Source organism: Pangasianodon hypophthalmus, chromosome 2 (genome assembly GCF_027358585.1).
Source record: "Pangasianodon hypophthalmus isolate fPanHyp1 chromosome 2, fPanHyp1.pri, whole genome shotgun sequence".
In the NCBI taxonomy this organism is placed as follows: domain Eukaryota; kingdom Metazoa; phylum Chordata; class Actinopteri; order Siluriformes; family Pangasiidae; genus Pangasianodon; species Pangasianodon hypophthalmus.
In genome coordinates, this window is record NC_069711.1 from 8,916,188 (window position 1) to 8,929,932 (window position 13,745).

The following is a 13,745-nucleotide window of genomic DNA, read 5'->3' on the forward strand; positions in this document are numbered from 1 at the left end:
TTAAGCCAGTACATGTCCAGGCCTGTCTGAAGTTTGCTAGAGAGCATCTGGATGATCCAGAAGAGGATTGGGAGAATGTCATATGGTCATTTGAAACCAAAATAGAACTTTTTGGTAAAAACTCAACTTGTCATGTTTGGAGGAGAAAGAATGCTGAGTTGCATCCAAAGAACACCATACCTACTGTGAAGCATGGGGGTGGAAACATCATGCTTTGGGGCTGTTTTTCTGCAAAGGGACCAGGACGACTGATCCGTGTAAAGGAAAGAATGAATGGGGCCATGTATCGTGAGATTTTGAGTGAAAACCTCCTTCCATCAGCAAGGGCATTGAAGATGAAACGTGGCTGGATCTTTCAGCATGACAATGATCCCAAACACACCGCCCGGGCAACGAAGGAGTGGCTTCGTAAGAAGCATTTCAAGGTCCTGGAGTGGCCTAGCCAGTCTCCAGATCTCAACCCCATAGAAAATCTTTGGAGGGAGTTGAAAGTCCATGTTGCCCAGCGACAGCCCCAAAACATCACTGCTCTAGTGGAGATCTGCATGGAGGAATGGGCCAAAATACCAGCAACGGTGTGCGAAAACCTTGTGAAGACTTACAGAAAATGTTTGACCTCTGTCATTGCCAACAAAGGGTATATAACAAAGTATTGAGATGAACTTTTGTTATTGACCAAATACTTATTTTCCACCATAATTTGTAAATAAATTCTTTAAAAATCAGACAATGTGATTTCCTGGATTCTTTCCCCCATTCTGTCTCTCATAGCTGAAGTGTACCTATGATGAAAATTACAGGGATCTCTCATCTTTTTAAGTGGGAGAACTTGCACAATTGGTGGCTGACTACTTTTTTGCCCCACTGTATATCCCACCCCTTGACAAGTACCATCGTATCGAGATTATCAATGTTAATTCACTTCACCTGTCAGTGGTTTTACTGTCATGGCTGATGGGTGTATATATTAGTCACACACACAAATTTAATTATACTTTCGTAAAAACACACTGTTTCATATTAATGGCATTAAGTAAAGAAATAATAAAGATGAGGAAAAAAATAAGGCAAGCCAACATAAATCCATAAATGAAGACAATTAAGACAAGCTATTTAATTAAGAATATATATAAAAGGAGGACAGGCTTTTTTCTGCTTTTAAATTTGTGGCATCGGGAAGGGAGCAAATGATTTCTGACCAAGATTCGCTGAGACACTTCACTTTGGATAAAAAAAAACATTTTTCGCTGTGTGATGTGCTTCATGTCAACGATCACCTGGGTACAGCAGATATTTTGTCCCTCTGTTTTCATGTAAAAACATTTACATTTCAGCTCACGTAATTCCATCTAATTCTCCTTTCCCATAATTTGGCTCCAGATTTGGGCATTTCAGGTGCTGTTAGCCTATTAAATAATATATTTTTATTGGCATAGATGTGAGTCAAAATAACTTTCACTTCTACATTTGAGAAGGTCTATTTTTGCCTTTCGCTTGTCATTTCAGCTGTATCAGCTTTGCCTTTTATGGAGTTTTGTGGGCGTCACTAAAGGCAAATCAGCTGTGCTATGTGTATGCACCTGGGAATTTGCAGGTGATTGTCATTCACTGACACACACATGCGAGTAGAAAGAAAATCAACTTTTCCAAAACGTTTGTCAATCTGGCTGAAATTTGGCTTATGCAAACATTTACACACAACTTTACTAAAAGTCTGATAAATGAGGCCCATTGTTCTCGTTGCACCAAGCTTCAGACACACATATGAAACGCAAATATAATCACACAGACCCCTTTGCTCAACAAGAGGTCAGAGTGAATTGGTCAAGGGAACTCTGCCGAAAACCCACTGCAGTAACTCTGGAGGAAACGTGCACTTGTAGCCCAGTGATGGCCATCATTAACTGCGCACCGAGCGCTTTCGATTTTACTCACTGTGTGAAACTTCATACTGAAAGAACAAGTTTATTTGCTTTAATAATGCTGTAAAATGGCAGGTTACATACTGTATATGTGATAAGTTCTATTCACATATTCATATCTGTATAGTTTCTTTGTGAAATTGAATTTATAAAGCAGTCTTTGAGGTGTGTAAATTATTTGATTTAGCATTAATTTAAACCACTTTAAAGGAACAAGATGTTAGCCAAGTTAACTCCCTAATTATTTGTACAGACGACACACAATCCTGCTCTTCCAGTATCACAGAATCCACCAAAAAATGCTAAATACTAAACTATAAATGTTTGCATAAAGGAGTGATCACACACTGAATTCTTTTGTATTAACAGTATTTCAAACATACTGCTGCCCTCTGGTGGAGGCATTATCTCACAGTCACAATGCCTTCTGTTTTACAGAATACAAGAGTTAAGATATTAAAAGTAGCTTTCAGCTTACTGTGTTCTTACACAGAGGAAGTGTAGGAGTAAAACAAGGTAAGGAAAGGGAATCCTATAGAAATCAAACCCAAACCATCACAGTGTAATAATCCAGTAGTGGGGTGTCCATCACTGTTTCTACACCAACTCTGAAAAGTTGGCATGTAAATAAACAGAAGAGCCAATTAAAGGGGGTGGTAACAGATCCATAAATATACATTTATTATTATAATAATGATGTAGCATATAGCAGCTGTTTTCACTCACATTCGCTGCAGTGTGTGAACATTACCTGCAGGTCCAGGGCCATGGGTCTCTCCTGGAAAGAGTGGGATGCTCTTTTCAGGTGAGATGAGAGACACCCCTGGTGACATTGTTTAGCTATTTTGGGATCTTACTCAGAAGTGATGGAGAAAAAGCGTGAGACTGACAAACTGATCAGCAGCAGCAGTCCTGCCGAAGCAGAGTATACATCAAAACCCTTTTAGTAACTGTCACAGGAATTCCAAAAAAACAAAGTAACTGTCAAATAACTGTCAGTTAACATAGCCCAATGTCCTACGGTGCTTGTACATTGGTAGCAAATCTGCCACTATGGCAGCCGTTATTTACTAGACTGTTCACAAAGCTTTACCAATGATTAAGGCTACCAAATCCAAAGGACAACTCAAAATACATAGGAATATTTATGCTACATAACTTGTAGGTGCATCGACCAAATTATAAAGCAATCACAAATGTAAGTTTTTTGGACGTAAGAACAACAAAACTCAATAAATATTAAAATAAACAGCTTTAAAGAAGACTGAATATTGATCAAATAATACACAAAATATCTAAAGCAATTAACATAATTCAACATATTTTATTCTCATATGTACAAATCCAAGAACATAGTGTACAAACTTTACAGTTTTCAGTTTAGTTGAGGACAATGCCCCTCTCCAATGAACAAAACGAGGGGGAAAAAAAAAATTTCACATTTCTCAAAAGACACTATACACATATATACACATATATAGCCCCCCAACCCCATCAGAGTCCATTCCATAGCAATGCAGACAATGCAATGAAATTAAAGCAAGGATATGACAATATGACAGCTTATTCAATTTCAGTGAAGCGTGCAAACATGGCTTTCCTCACGGCATCCTTGTAGGTATCTGATGCTGAGAGGGTGTAATTACTGCCTTTGGTACCTAACCCTGCTCCCTTCGTTCTCATCTGGGCCTGCAGGTTAAGGCAAAAAAGTAAATAAATAAATAAAATAAAAATCATGTGAGTTTGATTAATAAAGCTCCTGCACACATCTACAAATCTTTACAAAGAAGTATGAAAAGAAAAGAAAACTAAGAGCAGAATAAAGTTAAGAATAGGATGGCTGACCTCAATAGGTGCTGTGATGCCTTGCTGATTTCTGCCAAGGCCTTTTCCCTCCTTCCAGCCCATAGCCTGCAACATCTTATTGCCAATGTTGTCACTGTTCAGTCCGTCCTTCGTGGGCTGCTCGTAATTCCTGTCGAGAGAGAGAGAGTGGATTTATTTACAAAATTATGCTTTTGTTTTACACAGACATCCCTAATTAAAAAGGAAAGTGTAATCCAACAGGGTACAAGTCAGTGGTCTCCCTGTTACTGCGGCCAGAGGTGTTAGCTTACACTACTGGTGCAGGCTGTGTGAACTTCCACTTCTTTGGTGCTGGAGGCTCAGGAATGCCATACTTCTCTCTCCTCTCAGCTGCCCTGTCTCTGTACTTCATCTGCACAAGATAAATGAATATGAAGATTCATACTGAAAATGTTTAAATGGAAACTATTGTGTTTATTACAGAAATCTCTCCACTCCAGGGAGAGGGTAAAATGGGGTGTGTATGTGTGTGTGTGTGTATACAGTGAAGCTCAAAAACCTCAGTCTCTTTCCTCTCCAACTCCTCCAGCTCTGCTTCACTCAACTTGGATCTTCTATGAACCTCCAGGTTTTGCTAAGGGGGAGAAAAAATAAAAGCCACCACATAAGACGCAACCTTTTTGCTTTAGAGCTCTATGCCAAAACCAAGGTGAGTGTAAGTACCTTGTGCAGGTCTGAGAGCTGTTGATGGCGGATTAGGGCTTCCTTACTGGGGAACTGTCTCCTGCACAGCAGGCAGGCCATTTTCTTCCAGTCTGTCAGTTTGTCCTCCTTTTCCTCACCTTCTGGAGTCTCCTCAGGCTCACTGTCTCCACTATATGCTGCCACAAGTCCCATCTGCAAAATTAACTCATTTGAGTTACAAAATTGAAGGACAGTTGGGTAATTTGAGTGTTTTTGTGAATGCACGTTTGCCAAAAGAACTAGCCTTTGAGGATGAACATTCCTCTTCTGAAGTCTTCGCTGCCTCCGATACAAGCCTCTCCAAACCACCAGCCTGCTACAAACAAAAACAACATGCATTTTAGTTTACATAAACCTAGACAACCCCAACTGCAAACCTGCAGAAATGTATTAGGTTTATGACTGGAAAGTTACCTTTTTCTCAAACAGTGTGAAGCCAGCATCTGCTGCTGCTGCCTCTTTCCTCTCTTCCTGGCTGATGGGCTGGAAGCTGCTCTTGAAGTTCTCTTTCTGTTTGTTCAGACTCTTAGCCCAACGCTCCATATCCTTTGCAATCTAACACAGAATCAAACTGCAGGCTTAGCTGTGTACACAGATAGCCCGTAACTTCTTGCTCATCAGCAATATCTTCCATTCTGGATCGAAAAATATATTTAACACAAAAAGCAACCTGTTGAGCAGTCTTGCTTTTGGGCTTCTCCTTCTTCTCCTTGCTGTCTTTAGCTGTGGTGGAGGAGCTAGAAGCACTGCTGTAATCAGTTGCAGGCACATATGCCTGCTTCTCGCTGTCCCAGTATAGGTACTGCTGCGTGTATGAATTATAGTAGTACTGCAAAACAACAGTCACTTCATTAAATCTACTGAAAACATTCTGGTCTCTCTATTGCAAAGGTTATTAAAAAACAGTATGCATGGCAACCTACATGTGTGTTGGGGTCATAATAGAGACCTGTTTGAGGGTCATAGTAATAGCCAGATGACTCATCGAACTGGTAGGTGGAGGTATCAGGTGCAGCTGCAAAGAAGTAAATAAGTGAGTATGGAAAAACACATCACAAAATGACAAATTTGTACTGATCAGTCTTCACACTGGTTTCAGTGTATATTTAGCCGTACAAGTTTTAGCATCTGAACTGGGAGCTGTAGAAATAGCGGCAGGATTTGCTGTAGTTGTGGCAGATATGGCTACTGTAGAGCTTGCTGGGGCTGAGATGGTGGCAGCTGCTGTGATGGTTGCAGTCTGCATTGTCTGCAAAGTCTAGTACAAGGATACACGCACTGTCAAAATCAAGGATACGATACACGGAAAAAAAGCCATATGAAGTTGGGGACGCCTTACCTGTGTGGCTGGCTGGCTGATGATATGGGGTTGATAAACCTGAGCACTCTGTGAGATGACCACTGCGCCAGCTGTAGGGAGTACTTTCATTCCAGGAGCCGCTACACACAGGCAAACAGGTCAGGCTTAATGCTGGAATAGCTCCCTAAAATCCGCAAGTAGCTACCCCAAACTTGCACTAACAGAACTCTGAATTACCAGGACTGATTTCTAGATTCCCTAGCCTGATCTTACAACAGTGTTCGTACAGTTAGACCCGTTTTTAAAATAAGACTAGATGTGTTTAAATGTACCTGTAATAAATTCATCTGTATTAATCAGAAACGCTCTCTTCCCTTAAATTACTATTTCTAGGCCACTGTAAAACACAAACGTCTTACCTCCAAGTATGCCATTAGCCTGAGAAGGGTCTGTAGCTCCTGCTTGTTGTTGATATTGGGCCTGATATTCCTGTTCCAAGGCCAAAAAAAAAAAGTCATGTCTAATGCTCTTTAGTAATGGATGTCATAATTAAAAACTGAGGTGTAATCTGCTAACCTGTGAATAGGGCACATAGCCTTCCTGCAGGTAGCTGTACTCTGATGCTGGTTCCACACTTTGCTGTGGCTGTTAGAGTAAAGAGGGACATAACAGGTTCATGATTAAGCAGCAGTTGGAAAACAGCAAGTTATGGCTGAAACAATGTTGTAAGTTGCATTAACCTGGCTTGAGGACCACTGGGCAGCAGCGATAGCTGTGCTGGCTACAGAGAAAGCACTGATGCGGTTCCCATCTGGCAACAGCAAGTCCCTAGAGAGAGCAGAAAATCAGTTCTCCATCAGAAACATCAGTGGTCATCCAAACTACAATAAACAACAGTGGCTGCTTGAAGCACATACTTCCGAGCACTCTTGGCATAGTCGACACCGATGGTCTTCCCATCCAGTTTGAGTGGAGGCTGCAGGCCCTGCAGGATGGTGAGGAGCTGTGACGCCTCCTACAAAAGCAATAGCAAACGTTAATGCGTGGATAAGACACGAATCAACACCTCTTAACATACATGTGATTATAATCCTCTACACAATGGGGGGAAAAAGATTCAGAAAATTGTTTCCTTTTGTCTGTATTTTGTCAAATTCTGAGTGGTGATGCAATGACCACATACCAGAGGAGAGGACAGCTGAACAAAGGCAAAGCCTCTATTCTGTCCAGTCTGCTTGTCTTTGATAAGGCGGATGTTGCTGGGTGACAGATTAGCATATGGTGCCAGGGCTGTCATAATGCCCTCAACAGTAGAGAGTGGAGCAATGTTCCTCAGGATGATTGCTGTAACAGACAATAGGCTGCCTGATGACTTGTACACTTCTATGTATTTACATACAGTATTACAATATCTATTGACTTATCTATTATAAAAAATAATGGTCCTTACTGTCTCCATAGTAATCACCGCTGGGTTGGGTTTCTGTGGTTCCAGCAGTTACGCTGCTTTCTGAGTCTGTGGAGAAAACACAAAATGTCGTCTCATCAGCCTCCTGAAGCACAACAAAGGAAAGTTAAACTCTCTGACTGAACAGACTCCCCATTATTTAGAAGCCTAGCGTACGTACATACACACAGATGTATTTTATTGTTTCTATTGTTTCTATTATATAGGTATTTATGGAAATTCTGTTCTCCTACTTGTGCTGCTGTGTCAACTCAAATTTCCCTTACAAGGGATCAATAAAGGTACATCCTATCTTAATCACAGTCTAAAAAAAATCAACATAAATTTTAAAAATTATATGAGAAATTGAATAATTTTTGCCCAAATATATTTGGATATTCATATAAACTTTTGTCCCTGTTCCTGTTAAACACAGGATCCAGATGGGTACAGGTCACAGCTTCCTAACTGAAGAAGCTACTTACCCGATTTAGCAGCACCACATCTGAAACACTTGAGCCTCCTCCGGAAATTGTACAAGCCGCACTGCAAGCAACCGGTCATAGTGTTTAATTTTTTTTTTTTTTTCTCCCTCTGCTATAGTGCATGAGGCGGTAAGTACACTACAGGGGTTTGCTGAACACATTTTAAAACTTACTGAGTTGCAAAGCCAGTCTTCAAACTTGTGCCGTGTGTTACTGTAGTGCATGGCAACAGTCTTGCCCTGTATGGTCAGCAGCTTCTGCAAAAGGAATACAAAACAGGGGTTAGTACATCATCTTCAGATCGTTCCTGATCTCAGCCCATGAACAAGCACTAAAGCAGCCACAAGGGTTTAAGGGAGGATCGCCCAGGAAGACTCAAAGTGTATGAGTGTGACAGTGGGTGCTTGTGTTCATGCTGTTTGGGACCCGAGTGTCCGGATGGGGCCGGAGCAGAGTGTAAAAGGTAGAGAACCTTGGGACGACGTATAGACTCCACACAACGCATTGTAAATGCTCAAAGTCTTTCATCATAAGGAAACTTAGATTTTCTCCTCAATCACTAGTCATATGATAAAACATTTCCTTCAGAACACAATTCGGTAAAATGGATTGCCTTCTATAGTCAGAAAAAGCAAAACTTTCTTTTTTGTCTGTTACTCTTTAAGATTATATATATACTTGGAACATTGCTACACACATTAGTGAATGCACTTACATTTTAACATATCTAAAATATCTTAAATCTTGAGTTTCTGTATTACTGTATGGCTACAAACATATCAAAGCCATTAACCCTATTTGTCACCTCACTTAAAAAGTCCATAAAATGCCCCTCTTTAAATCACACCATGCCTTCGAAAAAGGAGGGGAATGGTCCAATGTCCATTTTGTTTTCTGGGGTAGCACTTTTTTTTTTTTAATAATTCAAATTGCATCATTCCCCAGGGTAAAAGCTAGACTTGGTGATTAGGAAGCAACCTGATTGGTCTCCATCCATCGGGTAGCATCTTGCAAGTGATAAAACTCCACGAAGGCGAAACCTCGGCTTATACCTAGAGAGGCATTCAGATATACAGACGGGAGGCGTGTTAGTCTTAATGGTTCAGTCGTATAACATTCACACTCTGTCACAAACTGCTTCATGACCCCCAGAGACCCAGAGAGGTCAAATGGTTGGGAGTGTGCCAAAAAAAATCTTTTGCCATAGCAAGATAATCCTAAAATCACATTGCACTAGATGGTTAAATTACACTCTGGAACTGACTGCATCAAATGTGTACAACTGAACACTGGCGCGCGCACACACACACAGTTGCATTAACCTTATCATTCTATGCACACAACCTAAAAATATTATGTTATGCGTGGCTTTATTCCAAATAAAAGTTTACCTTGTAATGTAGTTATCCTCATCAGATGAAATCAGCTCAAACATGCTATGATATTCAACTTCATTTAGACTATGTAAATTTTGAGGGAACAGCACAAACACACTTTCAACTTACCTCAGTGCTTCTTTACACCAGGCTAAAATTATATTTCAATCATTTGCATTACTGTGAAAGAGCTTTGAGAATGCTCGGACAAAAAAAAAACATTGCTATGGCAAAAGGCATTTGAGCAGAAGCAGGTTGGCCCAGTGGTCACAGGTTTGGCAGAGGAAAGATCCACGGTACGCCAGCCTCACCTGTTCTCTTTTTCATCAACCGCACATCCATTGGCTGCGGCCCCTCCAGCTGGTCTATGGCTGCTCGAATCTGAGCAAGGGAAATAAAAACGGAAAACAAGTTAAATCTTAGCAATACAAATAATCACATTTTTATATATATATATATATAACATTTTAAGACCCGACTTTTCATGTTTTGGTACTTACATCTGTCTCTGTGATGTTGACAGGCAGACCACGGAGCATGATTGTCTTGCTCTCCTTTTCATCAGCTGGATCTCCCCTGTAGTCATGCTCAGAGTAATCACCATCCGAGTGGTGACCGTCATCAGAACAGTCACTGCTACGCCGCTTCCTGCCTCGCTGTAAGTACAGATACCCATAAGACCAATATAACCATTCTATACAGAAAGCTCAATTCCAAATAACTGTTTTAAAGCCATATTTGGAAAACAATACATTTAAATTAAAACTGAACAAATTCAAAACATAATATTTATGCTTGGTCGTAATTTCATTTTTATTACACATATAGGCCTCACAAGACAAAAGCACAACTTGGTACAAACCTCAGGACTGTCTCGGCTCCAGTAGCGATCACTACGATCCCCTCTGTCTCCATCGTAGCGGTCACTACGCCGATCATCGCTCCAGCGGTGAGAGTCGTATCCACGATCATCACGATCTCGCCGGTCTCGCCTGTCGTCGTCGCGGGACTGCTCTGAACCGTACCTGCCGCTACGCTCCGTGCGGCTAACCCTAAACAACCGTCACATCGCAGCAGTATTAACAAACTTTACAAATTTTATGTTTTTATGTGCTATACAGAGAGTTCATGGCAACCGATTTGAAGACTCACTCACCGTTTATCTGCACCCATCTCTGCGTTGCCTAATGAGAGGCCTGCAGAGGGCAGGAAAAAAGGTGAGCAAAACATTAGGAAAAGTTCACACTGCAGCTGTCATAAAACTAACAGGAGAGTAGACTGTAATATGCAATGCTCAAATACTTTTACTCTTTTCTTACACAACCCTCATTCCACACACCGCTATTTATTTACGTATATTAAGAAGATTCTAAACGTGTGTACTATTAAGCCTGCAAACTATTTGGTAAGTTGACAAAAGTCTCAAGTGGAGGCCGTCCCTGCAATATGACTCCAACATCAGGCAGGGATCTAAGCATTTGCAAATTTTATGCTGATGTCATTTAGACACCCGACTCAATGTTCTGCAAAACCTCACAGACTGCATGCTTTTGTGTGTGTGTCTGTATATATATATATATATATATATATATATATATATATATATATATATATATATATATATATATATATATATATATGTATATATTCACATGCCGAGACAGACAGACAAAGTTTTTTCAGTACTCGAGCTGAAAACTTTCCTTTCCCTGGTTTTTACACCTCATTGTAGTTTTGGCTGTCATGTGTACTGCTTATAACAATAGCTGCCCACTATAATACACTACAAGGGCAGCGGTGGCTGAAAGGTTAAGAGTCTGGATTACTGACCGGAAGGTCGGGGGTTCAAGCCTCAGCACTGTCAAGCTGCTGCTGTTTGACACTTTAGAAAGGCCCTTAACCACATCTGCTCCAGGGGGGCCGTATCATGGCTGACCCTGTGCTCTGACTCCAGCTTGCTAACAAGCTGGGATAGGCAAAAAACTGCATTTCACTGGCTCTGTACTTGTACTCTGCACAATGACAAAGTTAAATCTAATCTACTCTAAGGATTTACAACACTTGGCTGGATGTTCACTAACTTGAGGACTCTAACTGCTTAAATGAAGGATCACTGACAATACACAACATCCCATCTCATCCCTAAGCTCTAAAATGAATCAGTCAAGCAAAGCAGCATGCACAAGATGGCCATCTATTTAATTCAGTAATACAGTCACCTCTCTGGGGAGATGCTTTTATCTACAGCAAATTATACCTGATCTGAAGGTTAAAGGGGCGAAGGTGGCAGCTTGGCAGATCAGAAGCCCAAAACAGCCTTTTAACAGAATTTACTAGGAATAAATAAGATTTACAAGACCATCAATGGCTGCAAAGTTAAAAACACAGGCACTGTTTCTGAAGCTGTAAGCCTGTATCTAGCTTAAAGGTACATTAACGTCGGCGTATGAAAAAAAAAAAAAAAAAAAAACAGCAGCTCGGTTATCTCTGCTAGACCTCGCACCGTCAAATATTTAGTGGTCTGTGTGTAATGAATGGGGTTTTAGGGGTGAAAGTGAGCTTTGCTGTGGACACACAGTGTTTTGAAAAGTCCTCTCTCAGCTCCAGCTGGCTCTGTAGGTTACTTCAGTCGAGAAAACACAAACAGCTGAGTAACTAGCGGTTATTCCAGGCAGCGCTAACAAACCCACGCTACTTATCATGAAACTGAGCCACACAAATCCCTTTGCTCACTTCAGAGCAGTGTAAATGACTCCTACGCTAGCTAAAAGCGCTGGTTATGTAGCTAGCATGGCGGCTTCGCTTTCTAATGTGTCACCAAAATGGAGCCTCACGACGAAGCCTGCTAGCTGGAGACGCGAAAACGAGCGCCATTAAAGTACAGAAAAGCGTCTCCTGCTACACAACTTTCACTTACCAGCACAAGCGTAATCTCAAGGTTAATTTGAACCCAAGCTTGAAATCGACAAAGTAAACGTTTCTGCGTGGAAAACTTGAAAACGCACGTCCTCCTTCGGTCAAACACCTAAAATGGTCTACTGCAGCCTTCTCTTTCCCAGAATGCTTTGGGAAAATGAAGCGTGAACAGCCCGTGGCATTATGGGTAGTGGAGTTGACGAGTGTTCAAGAAGTTTACGAATTGAATTACAGTTCTTCAAAGGACAGTGTTAAATGTGTCTTTTCATACTGGGTTGTAACTGCTAAATGGCGCAATGTCTTATTTTTTTTCCTACAATTCTCTAACGACGATACAGCGTCTTATGGGTGACGCGCCATTTGAGTCGGTCTACTAGTTATGCCGCTTCACGTGCTACCGGAATTAGCGTGAATACGAGTTTCCTACTAGGAAGTTGCACATGAATGACTCCTCGAGTCGTAATTACGACTGGCAAACGCGGAGAGAATTTTCTGCGCATTCAAGTGCTCCTGGGAAGTTCGTATTTACGAGTTGGGAAGTCGTAATTACGACGTCAGGTGCGTTCAAGTCACTTTGGTCGGAGCAAGATGGCGGTGGACCTTCTCTTTATTTATTTATTTGTTTGTTTGTTTGTATGTTTAAATTTTAGTTCTTTTTAATTGAGAACATAAGTAAAATACAACACAACAAAATAAAAATATATATTAAATAAATAAATAAATAAAGGAGTGCAGGAGATTTTACATTACACAACTCCAATAGAGAATACAAATATTTTGCTTTGGGATTTTTCATCCCTCTCAATGTCTCCAAATAAATTGAAAATTCCTCTTTAAACTATTATCAGCAACCAGTCTGTGCATGTTGTACATTTTTACACTATGAAAAAAGCTTGTATTTGACCAAAATTCCCTTATCGTGAGCAAGCTAGCTTACGGAGTAATATGTGTTCTGGGGTCAAAAGTAAAAGAAAAAAGAAATATGTATGAATGAACCCAGGGTCTTCCATGTTTCATGTTCTTTCCGACAGCAAAGCTTGTGAACAGAACATACTCGTAATTCCAGCTTCAGAAGTGGGAAGGAGGAGAATTCCAGTAGCACATGAAGGCAGCATTAGTGTGTGATTCATCATGGTGGGAAACTATTGTTGGGTTGTAAACTGCCACAATGTGGAGTTAAGTTGTGGATTTCAGTGATACAAAAAAACCTGTGTATCGTATATCGTAGCATTGCCAGCTCAGAACTCCAGGATCGCTGGCCCGAGCCTGAGTTCAGGTTCCTGTCTGTGTGGGGTTTTACATGTTCTCCATACATTCGCATGGGATTTCTCCCTGGATTCTCTGGTTTCCATCCACCTTCCAAAAACATGCCAGTATGTGGATTAGCTAGTCTAAACTGTCTATGAAGATATGTTTGTGCACAGTGCCCTGCAATGGACTAGCATCCCATTCTGCATGTATTCCCACTTTGTTCCCAGTATTCCTGGGATAGGCTTCAGATCCACTATGATCCTGACCCGGATAAAGAGCTTACTGAAGATGAATGAATGAATCATGTGTCAGCAAGTTGGTATAATATTTAGATATTTGGGAAAAGAAAAAAAAAGGTTACAGGTGTTACGACCTGCAATTTTTTTTTATTGAAGAAACAGAGATGGTACTGTACAAACACCTTCAGGAGAACAATAATGAGCACTTACATAAAACTTGTAGCATGAAATACTACATGTTTTTTTGTTTTTTTTTACT

General features: G+C 40.7%; 1 protein-coding gene across 1 annotated transcript; it reads right to left on the reverse strand.

Moving 5' to 3' along the window:
- Positions 1-3,226: 3,226 nt before the first annotated feature.
- Positions 3,227-12,155, reverse strand: rbm5 (RNA binding motif protein 5). The gene is made up of 25 exons (XM_026915833.3): positions 11,998-12,155; positions 10,237-10,276; positions 9,943-10,132; positions 9,581-9,736; positions 9,392-9,461; positions 8,683-8,756; positions 7,878-7,961; positions 7,705-7,765; positions 7,223-7,288; positions 6,956-7,116; positions 6,690-6,787; positions 6,513-6,600; positions 6,349-6,417; positions 6,192-6,261; positions 5,812-5,912; positions 5,589-5,730; positions 5,396-5,487; positions 5,143-5,301; positions 4,887-5,027; positions 4,717-4,788; positions 4,452-4,625; positions 4,288-4,362; positions 4,040-4,140; positions 3,768-3,897; positions 3,227-3,611 (listed from the first exon to the last, which is right to left on the reverse strand). Exons 2-25 carry the CDS (start codon positions 10,251-10,253, stop codon positions 3,486-3,488), a joined length of 2,517 nt encoding a protein of 838 aa, XP_026771634.1. The 5' UTR covers positions 10,254-10,276; positions 11,998-12,155; the 3' UTR covers positions 3,227-3,485.
- Between the last annotated feature and the right edge of the window lie 1,590 nt (positions 12,156-13,745).